The following is a 24449-nucleotide window of genomic DNA, read 5'->3' on the forward strand; positions in this document are numbered from 1 at the left end:
AGCTGAACAGTTTTATCAGCCCATTTCTCAGACGAAATAGCTGAGGTTTCAAAAGACCAGACACCTTGCCCGAGGTCGCCTGATTAAGGAATCCAAGTTTCCTGACTCTAAAACCATGGTACTCACTAACTTGCCTCCCTGCAGAAGTTTTTAAATCTTTTGTTCACTCCCAGAGGCCTAGGGCAACTCCCACGATTCCTAGTGACAGCAGGCGGAGATGTTTCCACATTCCCCCATGCAACACTGGCACATCCAGTGTGGGCAGTTGGCAACGTCTGCTTTATCCCAGTCCTGAATCGGAGCCACTGCCTGAGGCCTGCATCCTGGGCTGACTGGGCTGCACCCACCAGAGCCCCCCCAGAAGCCCCCAGCCAAGAGTCGCCCCCTTCACAGTTAGGTACTGGGTGCACACCCCGCTTACTTCAGGGCCACCTCCCAGGGCACTGGCACGAAGTTCTCTCCACCCGAGGAAGGAGCGAGGCCAGACGCCCTGCCCTCACAGGGCTCCCCCACTGCACGGCGATGGGTCTCACGCTCCAGAGCGATCCTTCTTGGCACCGTTTCACACAGTTCTCAGTTTGGTCCTGAGTGCGATCATTTGCAAATGGAAATGATCTGAGTATCTTAGAAGACACATGCTCTCTGCATTCACACAATTATTATCACTTCCTCAGGGAAATTTTCTCTCATCCGTTCTGGCCGGATGACTGTCTCCCCTAGATAACCGTGGGCACCAAGAGGGCCAGGACGAGACTGTGGCTTTCTCGTCACAGAACCCCCAGCACCCTGCACAGCTCAGGAAATAGTAGTCGGGTGAATGAAACCACGAGTAAAGGCTTCCACCAGCCCTTGTCCTCTGGCTTCAGGGGTGCCGTCATCCAGGCCTGGAGCCCACGGGACCCCCATGGGACCCTTGTCCAGCCATTCTCAATTCTACATGTTTTCTACTGACCTGACTCCCCAGGGTGGGCCTGGGCACCCAGCTACAGATGCTGGCTTCCCACCCACAGCTCAACCCAGAACTCATGTCTCCTCTAAGAATAGGGCACCGCCAAGGTGACAGGCCTCAAGAACACTCCCCAGAAATGGGAGCAGAGGGGGCACTGCCGGGCCTCTGGTCTGGCCAGTCGGGAGCAAGGGGTACCAGCCACCCTGCCCCACCTGGGCCTTCAGATGGCTCCGTGGTGGCTGGGCCGGGATGGCGCCAGGACCTTGCCAGCTGTGGCAGTCATGTGGCCAGGGACGACACAGAAAAATGCCACCTTTCGAGTAAAGAGTTCTAACTAAAGGGGAGGGAGCAGCCCAAAGCGCCCGATACTGCCACTCCTCTGGCCCCTGCATGAGGTGCCCCCCTGAACTGCACGCCACACAACAGTATCCTTCCAGTCACGGCTGCACCCCTGGGGCACCACCATCACTGTGAGCCTGGGAGAAGCAGAGTAGAACCCCAAAGAGGGGCCTCCAGGGCTCTGGGTGCACAGAGAGAGCTGTAGCTCTGCCAGGTGTGGGCACACACACAAAGATGAGGGCAGCAGAGCTTCCAGGATCAGTAGGGCCACACCAGCTCAAAGGAGCCATGCACTCTTATGGGGCGGCTGGAAGCCCTTCTCGGTCCGGGGTCCTCAGGTGGCTTTCCCAGGAACCCGGTGGGTCCTTGATGCTGGGGTCAAAGGAGGAGAGAGCCAGTGTGGACTCTAGGTGTGTCTTCTGGTCAGGGGGGGCCTTGAGCCTCCCTCTCCCCACTCCCTACTCCCAAGGTCTGGCTGTGTCATGTGAGGGAGGAATCAGACTTCATGGGCATCTACTCAGGCCCAATTCCCAAAGGTGGAGAAATGCCATGATCACAGCAACCGTGAAGAGGCCAACTCAGAAAACCTGTGTTTAGTTGGCGGGACAGGGTGTCACAGCCTGGGAGGCCCTCGGTGCCTGGGTGCCCACACCCACTACTTCTCCTCGACCTTCTCCAAGGACTGGGACTGCTTCCTCTGGGGCAAGTCTTCAAGCATCAGGCTCAGCACGTGCACGATCTCGTAGTACAGCTCCTGAAGCCTGGAAATGGAGGAGGAGAGGAGGCCTGAGCTCACAAGTGGGCTCCATGCCGCCCTGGCCCTGCCCACGGCACTCTCGCACCCGCACGTTCACCACTCCTGGTAGGTGTGGGGTCACGGAAGAGCGAGGACTTCAGAGCCACATAGGGCTGGGCTGGGAGCCCGGCTGTGCCCCTCTACCTGTGGCCCCAGGAGTAAAGTCGTTTCACCGCATGTGTCAGGTGGGAGGCAACAGACTCCTGGGCTCGGAGCGAGGTGAGCCCGTGGAGGTGCCCAGACGCTGCCTGGTCCACGCCTGGGCCAACACTGGTCATCCCTAGATCCCCTCCTTTTAGTTCCTCCTGTCTGCGAAGCCCTCAAGGCAGCTTTTGTTGAGAAACCAGGCTAATCGTGCACCTCCCCTTCCTGCAAGTAATGGCCAGAAGGACCCCAGCTAACTCACACTGAGCATAGCCCTGGGCCAGGCCAAGCTCAGAGCTTCACACACATTGCTTCCATAGTCAGCCCCTCCTGTGCCGGGTAGGAAAGGGACAAAGACTTTGCCAGAGTCACACAGCACCAAGCCAGGGGCTTCAGCTTCTGACTTGCCAGCCAGCAGCGTTCTCTCGGCCCTCTGAAAAGTGCTTGGTGAGGAGGGTCTTGGAGAGTCAGAGGAGCCAATATTTAAAAACAGGTCAGGGTGGGCTGGGGAGGCCAGTGGGTGGAGTCTCCCCCAGCCACAGGCCCGTCCGCACAGCAGCCCAGCCCCTGCACACCGCCAGGAAGGGCCTCGCCCGACCCGCCCTGCACATCAGCCATTGCCCCCCTGGGCCTGGGGCCAGGTCAGCGGAGCTGGGACTGACTTGTAGATGGTAGCATCCTGGTTGTCCAGAGTGGACAAGTAGACATCAATGAAGGGTAGGCTAGTGCCAAAATCATCCAAGACCATGGGGTCAGTGTGCCGCAGGGTCTTCTTAAACTTCTCCACCAGCTCAGTGGAACTTTTGTGGTCAACATTCTTCTAGAGAGGGAAGCATAAAGAGAGCAAGGATGAGGAGGTAGTGACCGGGCTGCACAGAGACCTGGGGCCCCTCCATGTGGGGGCCAGGCAGAGGCCTGACCCTGGCCCCAGGATGAGTCCTGAGTCCAATCACAGTTCACCCCAACCCCTTCTGGGCCTGGACCCCCCTGACTGAGGTCACCTGGTGAGCCACCATCCCTGACGTGAGGACAGGTGACACGGGAAGGAATCGGTGAGAGCCTGAGCGTGGCTCAGCATTTCACCCTGTTCTGGACAAACCTTGGGCACACCGAGACAGGCGGGCATCTCCACCTCAGAGAGGAGGCTGAGGAGGAAGGCACCAGCCACTTGGCGGAGAAAGGGGCAGCATGCTGTTCACGACCCGGCCGAGCACCCCGGCAGCTCAGAGCACTTCGGCCGAAAAGAGAGGACGCTCCTCCAGCCCCTCACAGTTGTATCATGCTTGAGAGAAAATCTCCAGCCCACTGTGCTCACTCTTGTTCCAGTTTAGAAAAACTGAGGTTAGTAACACCTGTCGGGGCCTCCGTGGCCTCGCCCACTCAGCGGACGGGGACGAAGCCTGCTTGGCACCCAGCGAGTCCTCAGGAACAAGAGTGCTCCAGGCAAGGGGCCCAGCAATGGAGTTTTGCCCATGAAGGAGGGAAATATGATAATCGCAACACTCAACACTTGAAGAGGTCCAGAGGAACATAAAAATACAGAGAATAACGTCAGACTCTGAAAAGTACAGGGGGGGTGAGTAGCTGACTTACCAAGTGCCACAGATGCCTAAGGCCACCCGCCCTCCACGCAGGCCCCCAGGCCCATCTTCCTGGCCGTTCCTTCAGCCCTGACTGTCCCTCTGCTTGTCCGCCGGCCCATGGAGACCACCTACCTGCGTCTGCATCAGCTTGCTGACCTCCTCCTGCTGCCACTTCAAAATCACATGCTTTTCTTCCATGAGTGTCATGTGTCTCTCTAGCATCAGCTCCCGCTCAAACTTTTTGACAGAGTCCTAGAGGGTGGGAGGATGGAGGTAAGATATGGGCTCTCAGTGCGTACCACTCCCGTCTTCCTTCTTCCCCAGTCTTCCACTGCTGCTCCAGCCCCTCAGCAGGAGGATCCCCTCACAGGCCAGCCCCCAGCTCAAGCTGCCAACTGTAGCTGCAGTGACTTCCTAAGCACCTACCCTGCAGGCCACCATCCTGAGGGAGGGAAAATGCAGGGCTCAGGGAAAAGAGTCAGGCTGCGGTAGAGCCTGGTCACCCCCCCTCCACTTCAGGAGGGAGATTGCTCAGTGTCCTCCCTTGAGACTTGGCCCATCTGCCTGCCACACTTACCACTCCCCCATCCTTACAAGCACCACCTCACCTCCGTGTGAATGATCATCACACCCACGAACATGCTGAGGAAGACGAAGGAGGCAAGCAAGATGAAGATGATGGTGAATGAACGGCTCAGAGTAAAATTCCGGGCGTCCAGCTGCTGCTGCAGGTCTGTCCAGCCATCGACCTGCTCAGGCAAGGCAGGGTACGCTGAGCGCCTAGGCCCAGAGCGGCAGGCCTCCTCTCACCCACCGTGGGGAGCCCCAGCCCCGCCGAGGAGCAGGCCGGCTTCCTTCCACAGCAGCCCTGCGACAGCCCCTCACGCTCTGACTCCAGGGCACACGTGCTGGCCTGGGGCTGCACGGCACCACTGGGTGGGCACGCTGCTGATCAAGGCGCCCTAAGGGCTCTCCTCCAAAAGGCCTTCCATCCCTCCCCAAAGGACAATGCCTCTCTGCCCTCCTTTGGAGAGACCCCGATCCTTCCAGAGTCCAACAGAATCTAGACTCTGAGACTTGGGCTTTGCAGGCTTCTTCTGGGTGGCTTTGTGACAGCCTGTTCCCAAAAAGGCTCTGTGACATGGGTTTCCCTTCTAAATTCAACTTAATCTGAATGAATTGTCTTTTGAAAACTTTTTGAAAGTTATACACCCCTGTGGGACAAATAAGGATGCTCTAGGGAGTCACAAGATTAGAGATAATCTTGTGGCCAGGGCACTGGCCTATCCTTAGTCCTAGGAGGCCAGCCCCCAGCTTCCCCAGACCAGCTAAGTGTCTGAACATGGGAAAGGCCCCCAAGTGAGGCCCAGCATGTCCACACGCCCACACCAGCTGCCAGTCCCTTCTCAAGTCCCCTGCCCCTACCGCGGCTCCCAAACACGGTACCGTGGCCAAGCTGAAGAGGGTAAAGAAGGCCAGAGCCAGGTTCCCCCAGTTTTTCAGGTCAGCACTCTCTGGAACTCCAAATAAGCAGAAGCCCAGGACAGCGAAGACGTACATCAGGACGAAGAGCAGGACGAGCACGGAGGCCACGGTGCAGGCTGTCTGCCCCATGGCGCTGATGAGTGTCTGCAAGGCACAGGCACTGGGACTAGGACAGGCTGCAAGGCTGGGTTGGACTCAGAGGACAGGGGTCCAGCCCGTCCCGACACCAGCTGCCCCAGAATCCAGTGCCTTGCCTGGCACATGGCAGATGCTCCATAAATGGCTGGATGAATGAATGAGTGAATGAATGGGAACTGTGCCCAGACTGAGGGCTGGACCAACCTAAGAGTGGTTCATCAGTGCCTGGCATCCACGCTCAGTTGCCCACGGGTGGATCACCCATGGTGTCCCAGGTCTCGTGCAGTCTCCCCATCAGCACCACTAAGCACTCCACTTGAACCCCAGCCTGCCTCTGTGGTCATCCTAAGGTGCCCTGCTCCCACCCCTCAGCTGGGCGCCAGCCCTGAATGCTCTTCCAGGCCAAGGAGGAGTATGGGAGCTACCCTGGGAGTGGGAATGAAGAAGGCTGAGAGGAATAGGATTTCTCAATTCTTCTGGGCCCCATTTCACAGGCAGGTCTCCACCTTGGGACCTCAGTCTTCCCCCATGAGATGGGTGTTTGTCTTATCTCCCATGCCTCATCGTTCCTTCTCCATGCCCTGGAGTCTTGCATATACGTGTTCAGCTACCTTGATACTGTCACAGATACCATGTCAAGGTAGGAAGATGTTCCCATTTCAAGATGCAGGATCAGAGGCTCAAAGAAGCAAAATGCCTTGGTCACAGTCACACTCTGCTAGAACGGCAGAGCGGGAACACATTCTCCAGCCCCTTGCCTTGCGCCACCACAGTCAACCACAAAAGCACCTCTTTCTAAGCCAAGATACTATTTATTGACTTAGCAGTAGGAAGGGAGGTACTGGTGGAGCTGGGACACAGGACAGTGAAGTTTTGACAGTCTGGGGTAAAGTGCAAAACAGAGAGACAACCCAGGAGCACTGGGGCTGGTTGCCCTGTATGTGGACCACTTTGGCAGCTACCTGCAAGGGTGAATGCATACCCGACGCCCCCCTCCCCTCCTTGAGGGAAGAAAAATCAGTGTTAAGGGATTAATTCCAAAAGAACTGAGCTGTAAAAAAATTGCCTCCAATCCTGCAAGAGAGACAGAACTTCTTTCCCAAGACTGCTAAGACTGAAGAGGTAAGAACTCATGAAAAAGGCTGCAATGGGACACAGTCTGCAGGTGACATCTTCAGGGTGCGGAGGGGCAGGGCCACGTGGAAGAACCTGAGGTACCTTGGAAGGATGAGGGAGAGGCCCCGGTTGGGTCTCCCACTTCCAGGCTAGTGCACAGGCCCAGTGCCACCCGAGGTCAAAGCCAAGCAGCCTCGAGAACAGCCGTGCAGCAAAAGTCACGCTCTCCGGAAGCCTGTGTGGGACTGACTCCTGACCGCTGGTCTTGGCCACGTTCTTCAAGCACTATCCAGACAGGCTCCATTATTCTGCAGTCTAGAAGGTTCAGAAATCTAGTCCCGGGAATGAGCCTCCAAGGTGGGAGAGCTGAGTCCAGGATGTTGGACCACCAGAGAACTCCCAGCCCCATGGAATATTAATCGGTGAGAGCTCTCCCAGAGGTCTCCACCCCAACACTACGACCCGACTCCACCCAAGGGCCAGCAAGCTCCAATGCTGGACGCCTCATGCCAAACAACTGGCAAGACAGGAACACAACCCCACCCACTAGCAGTCAGGCTGCCTAAAGTCATACTAAGTTCACAGACACCCCAAAACACACCACCAGATGCAGCACTGCCCATCAGAGGGGCAAGATACAGCCCCACCCACCAGAACACAAGCACTAGTCACCCCCACCAGGAAGCCTACACAAGCCACTGGACCAACCTCACCCACTGGGGGCAGACAACAGAAGTAAGAGGAACTACGATCCTGCAGCCTGCATAAAGGAGACCCCAAACACAGTAAGTTAAACAAAATAAGAAGACAGAGAAATATGCATCAGATGAGGAGCAAGGTAAAAACCCATCAGACCTAACAAATGAAGAGGAGACAGGCAGTCTACCTGAAAAAGAATTCAGAGTAATGATAGTAAAGATGATCCAAAGTCTTGGAAATAGAATGGAGAAAACACAAGAAACGTTTAACAAGGAGCTAGAACTAAAGAGCAAACAAACAGTGATGAACAATGCAGTAATTGAAATTAAAAATACTCTAGAAGGAATCAATAGCAGAATAACTGAGACAGAAGAACGGATGAGTGACCTGGAAGATAAAATAGTGGAAATAACTAATGCAGAGCAGAATAAAGAAAAAAGAATGAAAAGAACTGAGGACAGTCTCAGAGACCTCAGGGACAACATTAAACGCACCAACATTCGAAGTATAGGGGTCCAAGAAGAAGAAGAGAGAAAGAAAGGGTCTAAGAAAATACTTGAAGAGATTACAGTCGAAAACTTCCACAACATGGGAAAGGAAATAGTCAATCAAATCCAGGAAGCGCAGAGAGTCCCTTACAGGATAAACCCAAGGAGAAACACGCCAAGACACACATTAATCAAACTGTCAAAAATTAAATACAAAGAAAAAATATTAAAAGCAGCAAGGGAAAAGCAACAAATAACATACAAGGGAATTCACATGAGGTTAACAGCTGATCTTTTAGCAGAAACTCTGCAAGCCAGAAGGGAGTGGCAGGACATATTTAAAATGATGAAAGGGAAGAACCTACAACCAAGATTACTCTACCCAGCAAGGATCTCATTCAGATTTGAAGGAGAAATTAAAACATTTACAGACAAGCAAAAGTTAAGAAAACTAAGCACCACCAAACCAGCTCTACAACAAATGCTAAAGGAACTTCTCTAGGCAGGAAACACAAGAGAAGGAAAAGACGTACAATAACAAACCCAAAACAATTAAGAAAATGATAATAGGAACATACATAGCAATAACTACCTTAAATGTAAATGGATTAAATGCCCCCACCAAAAGACATACACTGGCTGAATGGATACAAAAACAAGACCCGTTTATACGCTGTCTACAAAAGACCCACTTCAGACCAAGGGACACATACAGACTGAAAGTGAGGGGATGGAAAAAGATATTCCATGCAAATGGAAATCAAAAGAAAGCTGGAGTAGCAATACTCATATCAGACAAAAGAGACTTTAAAATAAACATTATTACAAGAGACAAGGAAGGATGCTACATAATGATCAAGGGATCAATCCAAGAAGAAGATATAACAATTGTAAATCTTTATGCACCCAACATAGGAGCACCTCAATACATAAGGCAAATGCTAAGAGCCATAAAAGTGGAAATCGATAGTAACACAATAATAGCAGGGGACTTTAACACCTCACTTATACCAATAGACAGATCATCCAAACAGAAAATAGATAAGGAAACACAAGCTTTAAATGATACATTAGATCAGATGGACTTAATTGATATTTATAGGACATTCCATCTAGAAACAATAGAATACACTTTCTTCTCAAGTGCACATGGAACGTTCTCCAGGATAGATCACATCTTGGGTCACAAATCAAGCCTTGGTAAATTTAAGAAAATTGAAATCGTATCAAGCATCTTTTCCGACCACAACGCTATGAGACTAGATATCAATTACAGGGAAAAAAATGGTAAAAAATACAAACACATGGAGGTTAAACAGCATGCTACTAAATAACCAAGAGATCACTGAAGAAATCAAACAGGAAATCAAAAACTACCTAGAAACAAATGACAATGAAAACACAATGACGCAAAACTTATGGGATGCAGCAAAAGCAGTTCTAAGAGGGAAGTTGACAGCAATACAATCCTACCTCAAGAAATAAGAGGGTCTTCCCTGGTGAAACAGTGGTTAAGAATCCACCTGCCAATGCAGGGGACACGAGTTTGATCCCTGGTCCGGGAAGATCCCACATGCCACGGAGCAACTAAGCCCCTGTGCTACGCAAGCCACAACTACTGAAGCCCGTGCGCCTAGATACAGCCCATGCTCCACAACAAGAGAAGCCACTGCCATGAGAAGCCCGTGCACTGCAATGAAGAGTAGCCCCTGCTCGCTGCAACTACAGAAAGCCCACATGCAGGAACGAAGACCCAAAACAGCCAAAAAAAAAAAGGAAAGAAAAAGAAACAAGAAAAATCTCAAATAAACAACATAACCTTACACCTAAAGCAGTTAGAGAAAGAACAAAAAAAAACCCCAAAGCTAGCAGAAAGAAAGAAATCATAAATCAGATCAGAAATAAATCAAAAAGAAATGAAGGAAACAATAGCAAAGATTAATAAAACTAAAAGCTGGTTCTTTGGAAGATAAACAAAATGGATAAACCATTAGCCAGACTCATCAGGAAAAAAAGAGAGAAGACTCAAATCAAAATAATTAGAAATGAAAACGGAGAAGTAACAACTGACACTGCAGAAATACAAAGGATTGTGAGAGACTACTATAAGCAACTATATGCCAGTAAAATGGACAACCTGGAAGAAATGGACAAATTCTTAGAAAAGTACAACCTTCCAAGACTGAATCAGGAAGAAATACAAAATATGAACAGACCAATCAGGAGCACTGAAATTGAAACTGTGATTAAAAATCCTCCAACAGGGCTTCCCTGGTGGCGCAGTGATTGAGAGTCCGCCTGCCAATGCAGGGGACGCAGGTTCGTGCTCCGGTCCGGGAAGATCCCACGTGCCGCGGAGCAGCTGGGCCCATGAGCCATGGCCACTGAGCCTGCGCGTCCGGAGCCTGTGCTCCGCAATGGGAGAGGCCACAACAGTGAGAGGCCCACGTACCACAAAAAAAAAAAATCCTCCAACAAACAAAAGCCCAGGGCCAGATGGCTTCACAGGTGAATTCTATCAAGCATTTAGAGAAGAGCTAACATGTATCCTTCTAAAACTCTTCCAAAATACTCCCAAACTCATTCTGTGAGGCCACCATCACCCTGATACCCAAACCAGACAGAGACACTACAAAAAAAAGAAAATTAAAGACCAATATCACTGATGAATATAGATGCAAAAATCCTCAACAAAATACTAGCAAACAGAATCCAACAATACATTAAAAGGATCATACACCATGATCAAGTGGGATTTATCCCAGAGATACAAGGATTCTTCAATATATGCAAGTCAATCAATGTGATACACCATATTAACAAACTGAAGAATAAAAACCATATGATCATCTCAATAGATGCAGAAAAAAGCTTTTGACAAAATTCAACACTGATTTATGACAAAAACTCTCCAGAAAGTGGGCATAGAGGGAACCTATCTCAACATAATAAAGGTCACATACGACAAACCCACAGCAAACATCATTCTCAATGGTGAGAAACTGAAAGCATTTCCTATAAGATCAAGAACAAGACAAGGATGTCCACTCTCACCACTATTATTCAACATAGGTTTGGAAGTAATGGCCAAGGCAATAGGAGAAGAAAAAGAAATAAAAGGAATACAAATCAGAAAAGAAGGAGTAAAACTGTCACTGTTTGCAGATGATATGATACGATACATAGAGAATCCTAACGATGACACCAGAAAACTACTAGAGCTAATCAATGAATTTGGTGAAGTTGCAGGAAACAAAATTAATGCACAGAAACCTCCTGCATTCCTATACACTGACAACGAAAGATCAGAAAGAGAAATTAAGGAAACAACCCATTCACCATTGCAACAAAAAGAATAAAATACCTAGGAAAAAACCTACCTAAGGAGGTAAAAGACTTGTACTCAGAAACCTATAAGACACTGATGAAAGAAATCAAAAATGACACAAACAGATGGAGAGATATACCATGTTCTTAGATTGGAAGAATCAATATTGTGAAAATGACTATAATGTCCAAAGCAATCTACAGATTAATGCAATCCCTATCAAATTACCCACGGCATTTTTTACAGAACTAGAAAAAAAATCGTAAAATTTGTATGGAGGGCTTCCCTGGTGGCGCAGCGGTTGAGAGTCCACCTGCCAATGCAGGGGACACGGGTTCGTGCCCTGGTCCGGGAAGATCCCACGTGCCACGGAGGGGCTGGGCCCGTGAGCCATGGCCGCTGAGCCTGTGCAGTCCGGAGCCTGTGCTCCACAATGGAAGAGGCCACAACAGAGAGAGGCCCGCGTATCGCAAAAAAAAAAAAAAAAATTTGTAGGGAGACACAGAACATCCCGAATGGCCAAAGCAATCTTGAGGGAAAAAAAAATGGAGCTGGAAGAATCAGACTCCCTGATTTCAGACTATACTACAAAGCTACAGTAATCAAGACAACAAGGCACAAAAACAGGAATATAGATCAACGGAACAGAATAGAAGGCCCAGAGATAAACTCACATACCTATGGTCAACTAATCTACAACAAGGAGGAAAGGATATACAATGGAGAAAAGACAGTCTCTTCAATAAGTGGTGCTGGGAAAACTGGACAGCTACATGTAAAAGAATGAAATTAGAACACTCCCTAACACCATGCACATAATAAACTCAAAATGGATTAAAGACCTAAATGTAAGACTGGACATTATAAAACTCTTAGAGGAAAACATAGGAAGAACACTCTTTGACATAAATCACAACAAGATCTAGAGTAATGGAAATAAAAACGAAAGTAAACAAATGGGACCTAATGAAACTTCAAAGCTTTTGCACAGCAAAGGAAACTATAGACAGGATGAAAAGACAACCCTCAGAATGGGAGAAAATATTTGCAAATGAATCAACAGACAAAAGATTAATCTCCAAAATATATAAACAGCTCATGCAGCTCAATATTAAAAAAACAAACAACCCAATCAAAAAGTGGGCAGAAGACCTAAATAGACATCTCTCCAAAGAAGACATACACATGGCCAAGAGGCACATGAAAAGCTGCTCAACATCACTAATTATTAGAGAAATGCAAATCAAAACTACAATGAGGTATCACCTCACAGTGGTCAGAACAGGCACCATTAGAAAATCTATGAACAACAAATGCTGGAGAGGGTGTGGAGAAAAGGGAACCCTCTTGCATTGTTGGTGAGAACGTAAATTGGTACAGCCACTATGGAGAACAGTATGGAGGTGCCTTAAAAAACTAAAAATAGAACTACCATATGACCCAGCAATCCCACTACTGGGCATATACCCTGAGAAAACCATAATTCAAAAAGACACATGCACCCCAATGTTCATTGCAGCACTATTTACAATAGCCAGGACATGGAAGCAACCTAAATGTCCATTGACAGATGAATGGATAAAGAAGATGTGGCACATATATACAATGGAATATTACTCAGCCATAAAAAGGAATGAAATTGAGTTATTTGTAGTGAGGTGGATGGACCTAGAGACTGTCATACAGAGTGAAGTAACTCAAAAAGAGTAAAACAAATACCGTATGCTAAAGCATATATTTGGAATCTAGAAAAATCATACTGATGAACCTAGTGGCAGGGCAGGAATAAAGATGCAGATGTAGAGAACGGACTTGAGGACACAGTGGGGGAAAGGGAGGCTGGGATGTAGTGAGAGAGTAGCATGGACATATATACACTACCAAATGTATAACAGATAGCTAGTGGGAAGCAGCTGCATAGAACAGGGAGATCAGCTCGGTGCTTTGTGACCACCTAAAGGGTTGGGGTAGGGAGGGTGGGAGGGAGGCACAAGAGGGAGGGGATATGGGGATATATGTATTCATATAGCTGATTCGCTTTGTTGTACAGCAGAAACTAACACAACATTGTAAAGCAGTTATACTCTAATAAAGATGTATTAAAAAAAAAAAAGGAATCTAGTCCCATGGATGTTTACCCAGATCCCCATAGGCTGGTACCTCCTTCCCTGAGGAAGTCCTGCACTTTCTAGACCTACAGCCTGGCCCCCAGTAGGTGCCTGATTCTGAATTCCCAAATTCTTTGGGGAAGCAACTCCTAGCCCCCAGTTCAGCTGTCCTGGGCTCTGAATCACGCTAGGGCTGCCCTCCTGGCCTTGGGGCATTCTGGGCATGGAGAGGACCTCTTGTCAGGGCAGGTACTCGGGCCCTGCCGCTCTGATGGGTGGCAAGTGATGCACCCCAAAGAGGAGCAGGCAGGGAGGGAGGCGAGGCTGATGCTCTCACTTGCAGCCCAGTGTCTGCAGGTGGTTCTTCAGGCTGAAATGCAGGTGAACAAGGACAGTGTGGCCCTTGGTTGCCCAGCTAACAGAGCTTCTCTGTGTGCAAAACAGCAAGAAACTATTTCTTCATGGTGCAGGTTTATTGCCATGAGGTGGAAAGCAGAATGTCATCTTAATTCATCAGGGAACAGGAGTCAAGAATGTGCCGGAGTGCCAGCTCTGGGCACTGAGCTGCAGCTCTGTTAGAGCCTCATCTAGACCTCAGTGAATATAAATCAGCACAGAGGTGCAAGGCTCCACCGTTGGCACCTCCAGCTCCCCTGGCCAGCTGGCCAGGCTGGTGTACAGAGGGCATGTAATCCAGAGTCACTCTGGGGGTCCAGGGACATCCCCAAACCCATAGAAGAGCTACAACCAGGGGGTCTGATGGTTCCCCAGGGAACAACTTTTGCATACAAGGCTCTGCTTAATGACAGAAAGACCTTGGGGTCAAACATGGACTGTATGCATATGAACATGCTGTGTTTGCGTGCCCTTGGGTGTCTGCGTGACCACATGGACCAAAGGCCACGCAGAGGCCTTCGGTCACCAAGCAAGCCAGGCTGAGCTCTGGGATAGGCCTTGGCCAGTGGGGAGGGCTGTGTGCCCTTCACTGGATCCCTGGGCTATCCCTGCCGGGCACCAAGACCCTGGCACCTCCAGGCCTTCCCCGCTGACCAGGCTGCCACAACACAATGCAGTCAGCAGGTGGCTCGTGCCCTCAGCCTCACAAGGGACAATCTGGGTCACTGCCCCTCCCTCCACTCCCCAAGATGGAAGCCCCTCCTGCCACCAGTCCTTTCTGCTTCCTCCTCCCTGCACAGCCCTGGACTTCCTTTCCCTCAGCCCACCACCATCACCACCTTCCTCTCATGACTCCCGCAGGTCTCTGGCACCTTCATTCCACAGTGATCTCTCTCCTGGCCTTCCCTGTAAACCCTCTCTTGCCTGAGGACATCGCTCCCCGGCAGCCCTCTAGAGGGAGGCTGCTCATCCCCCACCCACCTGATTCAGGAGGCCATCCCCTACTTTATCCTTGGAGCCCCAGCCTCCATGGGCAAAGCCCCTGCCTCTGGGCAGGGCCAACCTTCCACCTTCCCACACCCTGTTGCATCTTGGAATGGCTCCACCCCACCCTGCTCTCATCCTGGGGGCCTTCAGAATCTCTGTGGACATCCACCAAGCCCCAGGCCTCTTCGTCCCTTGACTTCCTCATCTCCAGCGACCCTTGAATCACTTTAGGCCCCTGCTCCCTTGGTGCCCCATACCCCAAAAAATGGGCACAGCCCCCACTGTCTGATTACTCCCTCACTCCGAGGTGCCCGCCACCTGGCACTCACCTCCCAAAGAGCTCCAGTCTTCTTTCCTGTCCACCTACCTTACTCTCATCCCTCCCTGACACAGACTCCATAGGCCAGCACCTCAGACACTCCCTTCCCCACTTCTAGGACACATTATAGGGTCTGCCTCTAGCCCACGAACAAGGGGAGTCACTCCCAAGTGTAAAAGGAGTAGTGCCATGACTTGAGGTGCACTTTAGAGATTCCTCCAGCTGCTGAGGCATTTCTGCTCCAGGGCTCTCAGTAGTGTGGGAAGCCACTGCAGGAACCCATGGAAAGGTGAATGGTGATGGAGAAAAAATGATGGCTGTTGGAGTGAAAAGGTGTGAACAAGCCGAGAACTATCTAGGAGGCCAGGCTATAGGACTCTGAGTGAGAGAGCTCAAAGCCGACACTCAAACTTATGACTTGGCAGTTGACTTGACAGGAGGCACCCATCCCCAACAGACAAAATACAGGGGGAGGAGCCAGGTCTTGGGATTGGAGGGTGGGGGTGGGAGGAGAGTGAAGACTTCCGGTTTAGACACGTTGAGTTTGAGGAGTATGTGAGCTATCCAGGAAGCAGTTAGGTCTGAAGTTCAAAGAAAGTGGCGTGGGCAGGTGAAGACCCCTGACAAGTGCAAAAGGTCACCCAAAGAGAATACAGAGTGAGAAGAGAAGAGAGCTCAGGACACAGTCCTGGGCAAGGCAAAGAAAACACGCACCTGAGAAGTTATGCCTAAGAGGCTGGAGGGAAACCAGGAGAAAGCGGTGACAGGAAGCTGCTGGCAACCTCAGAGGGGCTAGTTACAGGGGAGAGGAGGGAGGAAGCCCGGACACAAATGACAGGTAAGGAAGAGGGACTGGGAGAACAGACACCCCTTCCAGGAGCCTTGCCGTGAAGAGAAGCAGGAGGATGGGACCATGCTCCCATCCTGGGAGGGGACACACATGGGTATGTGACCACGTGAGAGCAAGACCTGAATGCATGGGGTCTGCAGGAGGGGGAGCTCTTTAACATGCACCTATTCTCCACTCAGGCCTGGGGCTCCCTTGGGCTCCCTGAGTGTCGGACCTAAGCCCTAGACAGACAGACACCAGGCTGGCCTAGGGGCAACCTCTCAGCAGAACAGGCTGACACACCCTAACTTGTCAAATAGGTCCAAACCAGCCCCTTCCTGGAGAAGCACGGGTACTGACCAGAGCCAGGGCAAACACACCATGTCCAGGATGGACACCTGAGGGCACGTTTGGGGCACCTCTGAGGTTTGTTCTGAAACCTCCGAGCCAAGTAAAGACTGGCCACCCTCTGCCCTCTCAGCAGGAGCAGCACTTCCAGAGCTGCCTGAACAAGTCATGAGACCATTCCCATCAAGAGAAGCAGCAGATTTTTCAATCGTTCGGGGAAAGCAGTGAGTGGCTGAAGCCACCAAAAAGCTGGAGACTCCTGGGCATGTAGTCCAAAGGGTCTGGACCATAAGAAAATCAGTCACTTTGCAACATGGGAGAGAGGAAAAGATCAGATGGTCTTGAGTCAGACACACCTTTTGAAGCTCAGCTCCAGCATCTAACTGCTGAGTGACCTTGGGTCTCAATTTCTTCATCTGTAAAATGGAGCTAATACCTTTCCTAGAATCGTTTTAAGATTAAATGAGAGAACACAGGTAAACATCAACATGTCACACAAGAGGACTCAGTCACTCCATGAGAGTAGCAGAATTATCATTTCATCAGGAGCTGATGGGCAGACGGGCCCTATCACCTGCACTCCCAGAACCATGGCATCCCGCCACTCACCCGGATGCCGCGGCTATAGGGGATAAGCTTGAGAATGCGCAGGGACTGTACGCCATCGGCGATGTTGAGGTAGGGGTAGTGCTTGCCCTTGATCTTGCGGAGACTGTAGGGGATGAAGATGATGATGATAATGATCACATCTAGCAGGTTGTAGCCATCCTTCCAGTAGTTGATGGGGTCCACGTAGAGCTTCATGCAGAACTCGGAGCTATAGATGGACACAAAGATGAGCTCTGAGACCTACAGGGGTGGTAAGGGTAGGAGGGTCAGACCAAGCTGCAGACCTCACCCCTGCCTGGGCCACCCCATCAGGTGTGTGTGTTGGCGGGGCGAGGGTGGGAGCGGGTGCTCCTAAGTCAGCCACAAGACAGAGAAAGCCAGGCAGAGTCCCTGGCATACAGTGGACACAATGTGCCTGATTCCCTTCTCTTTCTGTGTCTTGCCTACCCTGTGGCCCCGAGCTTAGGGCTGGGTTTGACCCAGATAGCTTGGGAATGACTGACTGACCGATGGACAGAATGACTATTGAGGCCTGGTGGGAGGTGCGTGTCAGGCAACCCGGATTTCCAAAGAGAAGATCCCAAGAGCCTTCTGGCCAACCTGAATACCCAGACTTTTGGGAAAGGAGATGAACTACTCACACATCTACTTTATTTACTCTATTATCACACATACTTAAAATCAGTTAATTAATCTGCTTCTGAAGAACATTCTGCTTTTTTTTCCCACTTTTATACTTTATGAAACAATCTCATTCAAATTCTTCTCATGCATCTACAACTCCAGTGGCTTTGATTTTACCAAAAGGTACCTTTTGAGTCATCTGAGTTTTTCCTTATCATCAATGAATTCATTCATTGAGGAAGCTTTGATTAAGCATCTACCACATGCCAAGCAAGCACTGTTTCAGGCACAGGGAAATGAAACAATGAGACAGTCTCTTTTTTTTTTTTAGAAGTTAATTTTTTTTATTGGGAAACCAAGGTAACAAACCTAAACTTATTGAAAATGAAATCAGTAACTAAGACTCTGCAGGCCCCATCCCCAACCAGCACCAAGGCCTCTGTTTGGCCTAACCCCAGTTTCTCTCGTCCCCAAATGAACAACCATGTGAAGAACCTGGGGTCAACCTCAGGGCACACACTGCAACTCCCTCTACCCCACCCTCAACTGACACACACAGCCTGGATCAGCAGGCTGGGTCTAGGCCCAAGGAGGGAATAGTGAGGTTTCCTGGGTGGCAGGGAATCCCACCCCAACCTGGTCAAAATCCCAAGTTAGGAAAGGAAGACAGAAGGGAGACTGGCTTGCCCACCCACTCCCCTCCCCTCAGTCCCCCCAGACAACAGGCTCACATCCCTGATCAGTAACACTGTGATTCTGAGGTGTCAGTAGGGCTCCCAGTGGCTTCACCAGATTACTGCAAAGGGCCCAGGGGAGGGGGCAGGCATTTACCCTGCCACCTGTTCAGTATTAGCCAGCCAAGCTGCTGCCCTCAGCTTGTGCTGTGGCCCCTCTCCCCTGTAGACACCCACGGCTGGGGACCAGGCCTCCTGCCAGAGAGAAATGAGTCCAGGAGGCCCTTGCTTCCCCAGCCAGGGAGGAAGGATGGCCTGGGAAGCCTGGGACGGCTACACCAGCTTCTTGGCTTCCAAGAAGCTCTTGGGATGTCGCATCTGCCCGACGCCAGTGGCTACGAGAATGAGGGTCTGCAGGATAGATCACCACAGCATGCCCAGGAAGCTGACGGTCTAGTAGGGGAGACGGAAATGAATGTTTAGACAAATACATACGTAACATCAGACAGGAAGGAAAGTGAAACAGCCAAAGGGGAGAGAGGGGCTGGCCAGGGTGGGGAGGGGCAGGCATGGCAGCTACTTTAGAAAAGGTGCTGAGTGGAGGCCTTGCTAAAGCCAGGGATGGAGCCATAATAAAAACTGGGAGACTACTCCCCAATGGCGAGTACAAGGGCCTTAAGGGGAGCAAGGAACAGCAAAGCCAGAAAGGGGTGAGCAGAGCAGGAGATGCAGTTGGAGGGGCGGGCCATGTAGGGAGGGCCTTGTAGGCCTGGTGAGGGCTAACTTTAACCTCGGCCTTGGAGGAGTTTGAGCAAGGGAGTGATGTGAACTGATTTACATTTTAAAGAGATCTCCGTGGAAAAGAGACCGTGGCGGAACTGGCAGGAGTAGCAACTGGGAGGCAAGTTAGGGAGGAGGCGCTAGATAGTAGAAGAACCATCATCCAGGCAAGAGACGAGGTTAGATTGTATTGGAGTGGGGGACAGTGTGGAGCTGAAGAGAAGAGGACAGATTCCGGAAGTATTTTGTGGGCAGTGATGACAGGACTTGCTGATGGACTCAGGGGTGCACAGGGTAGAGAGAAGGCAAGGAGGACTCTAGTGCTTCACACAGAGCAACTGGGTAAACGCCGATACCTTTAACTGAGATGAGTTTGGGGTGGGGTGAAGGGGGGCTAGAGAGAGTTTCTATTTCCATTTCTAGAGGGAAATAGAAAAGGTTTTGAGATACACCACCTTTTAAATATGTCAGATGCTGTCACTGGAAATTGTAACTCAAGCCACAACTATCCCTTTGGAAAACATGAGGGCAGCTGGTGGTGTTATTTGTCCTGTATACTCATATCTGTGGTCACCACATGGCAACCATTTACATACACTTTTATGTTTGTTAACTACAATGAAACATTTAATATACACAAAAAGGTATAAAGAATAATATAATGAACAACCATATACCACCACCCAGCTTAAGAAATAAAATATTACCATTACAGGCAGAGCCTCACATCCATCAGATCCCCTTCCCTTCCCACAAAAGTAATCCTGTTTTAAATCTGGAGTATGTCTTGCTCGTGTGTTTTATACTTTTACCACATATGTATCCCTAAAAGTACATAGTATGGTTTTGCATTTTTTATACACTACATAAATTGCATATACATTACAGTATTCTTTGGGCGATTTTTTTTCATTTAAAATTATAAGATTCATCCATGTTGATATACGTAAACCTAGTTTAGTGTTTCACCACTATTTAGCAATTCCACTTATGAAAATACTATAATTTCTTTATCCAGTTACCCATTGAGTGATATTTAGCTTCTTTGTAATTTTTTACTACTGCAAAGAGTACAAAAAGTTTGAGTCAGGTTGCGGGGCCATTTAAAAAGTGGACTTAAGGTCCTTTGCCCCTGGGCCCTCTCCCCAGCCAGATCGTGGGCAAGATGGCTGGGTGTGCAGCATCCTCAAACCCATGAGCAGTTCCTCCGTGCCCCTAGGGACCCCAGCCCCTGCCACAGCAGATTCTGAGCACCCCTTGGGCTCCCAGCTGCTGGGCCGCCAGCACCAACTTCTGGAGCACCCGAAAGGGAATTCTCCTGTTTGCTAAGATGCTATTGTGCCTGGTGATTCTGACCTGCCTTGACTGCTGATTGAGATGATCTTTGCTGCTATATTCTTTATCATCTATGTGTGTTACCTGCACACCGAGATATAGGCTATCAACTGGCCTTGGAGTGATTTCTTCCAAACCCACACAGTGGTCATCCTCTACCTGATCACCTCAACCGTTGTCCTTGTTGAGAGAAGAAACCACTCCAAAATCATCACAGGAGTACTGGGTCTAATCGCTGGGTGCCTACGTGGCTATGATGCCCACGTTACCTTCCCCTTGCGGCAGCAGACACAGCTGCCCCACTAACCCTGCAGATTGCCAGCTGTAGTTGAACTCCCTTCATTTCTCTCTGAAACCTGCAAATAACACCTCCATCGAAATAACTCTCTGCGCTTACAACACTCCCAACCAGCTCGTAGCCCCATGTTTTACTGTACACAGGTGTAGTTTTTCTCTGTTACATACCTAGGAGTGGAATTACCTGATTGTAGAATATGAGCATCTTCAGCTTCACTGGATTTTGCCAAATTGTTTTCTGAAGCTATTGTACTAATTTACTTTAATATCAATGATGCTCCTTTCTTTTTAATTTCTATTGGAGTATAGTTGTTTCACAATGTTATGTTAGTTTCTGCTGTACAGCACAGTGAATGTTATATGTATACATGTAGCCCCTCTTTTTTAGATTTCCTTCCCATTTAGGTCACCAGAGCATTGAGTAGAGTTCCCTGTGCTATACAGTAGATTCTCATTAGTTACCTATTTTATACATAGTAGTATATATATATGTCTATCCCAATCTCCCAATTCATTCCACCACCACCCTCCCCGCCTTGGTATCCATAAGTTTGTTCTCTACATCTGTGTCTCTATTTCTGCTTTGCAAATAAGTTCATTTGTACCATTTTTCTAGATTCCACATGTAAGCGATATTATACGATATTTGTTTTTCTCTTTCTGACTTACTTCTGAACAATGCTTTTTTTTTTTTTTTAACATCCTTACCAATACTTCCTACTGTTGGACTTCTTAATTTTTGTCAATCTGATGAATATGAAATGGTATCTTATTTTTCAGTTTGTCATTTCTCTAATTATTAATGAAGTTGGGCATCTTTTTATATGTTTAAATTGTAAATTGCCTGTTCCTAATCTGTTGCCAAATTTTCTGCTAGATTGTTTTGTCTTTTTCTTATTGATTTGGAAGACAATATATCACATACTTTGAATCCTAAGCCTTTACCTGTTATATGTGTTTCAAATAGCATCTCCTACAGTGACTTATCTTTTCACCTCTTTAATGATCTTTTGATGAATAGAAATTTAAAGTTTTAATGGAATCAAATTAAGCAAACTTTTTCTCCATGGCTTATTTATTTCATACCTTAAGATACCTTTCCCTTCTGAGATCATATAAATCTATATTTTCTTCTAAAAATTGAAAGTTTCACTTTTCAAGTTAGGTCTTTAGCTGTGTATGCTGGAAGGTAGAGATCCAATTGTGTTTTTTCTTTCCACATACTGTTTAATGAAGAATTTATCTTCCACCACTCATTTGCAGTGCCATCTGACAGGGGCCAGGTTTTCATACAAGCCAGGTCTGTTTCTGAGCCCTCTATCCTGTTCCATTGGTCTATCTGTCTATCCACGCATCATCACCCTGCTTTAATTACTGCAGCATTATAGGAAGTCTTATTACCTGGTAAGTCAAGACTTCTCCCCTTTTCACTTTCAAAACCATCTTGGTTTTTATATTTCATTCTTTTATCTAAATTTTAGCATCAGCTTTTGGCAACCCATAAAAAAATCCTGCCAGACTTCTTATTGGAATTTCATTGATATAATAGCTTAATTAGGGAAGATTGCATCTTGAAGAAACTAAGTCTTTCTATGCATGATCTGATATACCCTTCCATTTCTTTGTCTTCTTTAATGACCTTTATAGATTTTTTCCTCCTTAAAAATCACCCAAGATTTTATTAGCTTTGCCTCTAAGTACTTTTTGTATTTTATTAGAAGTGCTATCATTTTTGCTGACATATTAAATATATTTTATTTATTAATCACGTTTGCTGGACTTTATTATTTATTAACTTTATTAATTGTATTAACATCATTAATTAATAATTCTTCCAGATTCTTTTGGGATTTCTATACAGGAATCATAACACCTGTGAATAATGACGGCCTTTTAAAACTTTCTTTCTAATCCTTAATGTTTTTTATTCCTTTTCCTTGTATTATACATTGGCTAAGACGCTAATACAAATCTTGTCAATAATAACTGGCCTACACCTTTAAAGGGAACACTGTTACAGTTTCACCACTGAGTGTGAATTCTGATGTAGGTTTTTCATCGGTACTCTTAATCACTTAAAACAAATCCTTTCTACTCCTAGTTTGCTAAATTTTTATCATGAAAGATATTCATGATAAACTTTTTTCTACATCTCTTAAAGTGATTTTATTGGGGTTTTTTACTCATTTAATATTTTAAGCTGGTTAATAAAATTTCTAGATTTTTCTAATATTCACATTCCTGGAAAACCCCAACTTGGCAATGCTATATTACCTTCTTCATATATTTTTTAAAATTCAGTTTCCTAATATTCTGTTTGGGATTTTTATGTCCAAGCTCATGATACTGGGTGTAATTTTCCTTTTTCATATGGTCATTGTCTAGTTTTGTTTTGGCATGACGGATATACAGTTGTCCCTTGGTATTCCCAGGGGATTGGTTCCAGGACCTCACCCCCCATGGATACCAAAATCCAAGGATGCTCAAGTCCCTTATATAAAAAGGCATAGTATTTGTATATAACCTATGTACATCCTCCCCACATACTTTAAATCATCTCTAGATTACTTATAGTACTATACTTGACCTTAGCCAAAAGGCCGAGAAGCGATCTAGATTATATATAATAATCTAATACTAATACAACATAAATGCTATCTAAATAGTGGTAAATACAATGTAAATTCTATGTAAATAGTTGCCAGGCAAGCAGCAAATTCAAATTTTGCTTTTTGAAATTTTCTGTAATTTTTTTTCTTAGAATACTTTTGATCCCTGGTTGGTTGAATCCATGGATTTGGAAACCACGATACACAGGGCCAACGGTACTGGCTTAACGAAATGAACTGTCTGTGGGCGGGGCAGATATGCTCATTTATCTAATCACTAATAGCGTTTTATATGTTTGGAATTATATCTTCCATGAATGTAAAACCATCTGGTTCAAGTTACTTTTTTTTTGTTTTAGGAGATGGAAAATTTTCACTACTAATCCAATGTTTTATAAAAACTAAAGGACATATATGAACACATATTTTTTCAAGTATTTCCTTTTTTATTGAGAGTTTTGTAATTTTTTTCTAGAAAATTATCTTATTTCAGCTAGGTTTTCAAATTTATTGCCATAAAATTATTAGATTTCTGACATCTATTGTAAATAGTGGTAAATGCAATTTCTCTTTTTAATCCCTAACATGATTCAGGGCTTCACTGACAACTTATCATGATTGCCTCATCAAGAAAGTTATTTTATAATTATTTTCTAAGATCTAACTTTTGGCTTTGTTGATCCCTTTGTGTTGAATCTTTGTTTTCCATTTCATTAATTTTTGCTCTTACCTATTTCCTTTTTTTTTTTTTCATTTTAACATCTTTATTGGGGTATAATTGCTTTACAATGGTATGTTAGTTTCAGCTTCACAACAAAATGAATCAGTTATATATATACATATGTTCCCATATCTCTTCCCGCTTGCGTCTCCCTCCCTCCCACCCTCCCTATCCCACCCCTCCAGGCGGTCACAAAGCACTGAGCTGATCTCCCTGTGCTATGCGGCTGCTTCCCACTAACTATCTACCTTACGTTTGGTAGTGTATATATGTCCATGCCTCTCTCTCGCTTTGTCACAGTTTACCCTTACCCCTCCCCATAGCCTCAAGTCCATTCTCTAGTAAGTCTGTGTCTTTATTCCTGTTTCACCCCTAGGTTTTCCATGACATTTTTTTTTTCTTAAATTCCATATATATGTGTTAGCATACAGTATTTGTCTCTCTCTTTCTGACTTACTTCACTCTGTATGACAGACTCTAGGTCTATCCACCTCATTACAAATAGCTCAATTTCGTTTCTTTTTATGGCTGAGTAATATTCCATTGTATATATGTGCCACATCTTCTTTATCCATTCATCCGATGACGGACTCTTAGGTTGTTTCTACTTTCCTTTTTTTTTTTTTCCTTTACTTTTCCTTCCTTTTTCTCCCTTTGGATTTTATTCTGTTGCTCTTTTCCAACAGGTCAGCTCAATAATTTTTAAAATTGAGGTATAATTCATGTACCATAAAATTCATCATTTTAA

The 24449-nt window shown here is 47.2% G+C and overlaps 1 protein-coding gene across 1 annotated transcript in view; it reads right to left on the reverse strand.

Annotated features, from left to right (window-relative positions):
* Positions 1 to 1825: 1825 nt before the first annotated feature.
* Positions 1826 to 24449, reverse strand: part of CATSPER3 (cation channel sperm associated 3) — a 36839-nt gene continuing 14215 nt past the window's right edge. Inside the window, exons 3-8 of the mRNA XM_060006936.1 lie at positions 16662 to 16901; positions 5258 to 5440; positions 4420 to 4560; positions 3944 to 4063; positions 2891 to 3048; positions 1826 to 2049 (exon numbers count right to left, since the gene is read on the reverse strand). Of these exons, the coding sequence (XP_059862919.1) occupies positions 1944 to 2049; positions 2891 to 3048; positions 3944 to 4063; positions 4420 to 4560; positions 5258 to 5440; positions 16662 to 16901 (948 nt within the window). The 3' untranslated portion in view covers positions 1826 to 1943. The remainder of the gene's footprint in view (positions 2050 to 2890; positions 3049 to 3943; positions 4064 to 4419; positions 4561 to 5257; positions 5441 to 16661; positions 16902 to 24449) is intronic.

This window comes from Delphinus delphis, chromosome 3, assembly GCF_949987515.2.
Source record: "Delphinus delphis chromosome 3, mDelDel1.2, whole genome shotgun sequence".
Classification (NCBI taxonomy): Eukaryota; Metazoa; Chordata; class Mammalia; order Artiodactyla; family Delphinidae; genus Delphinus; species Delphinus delphis.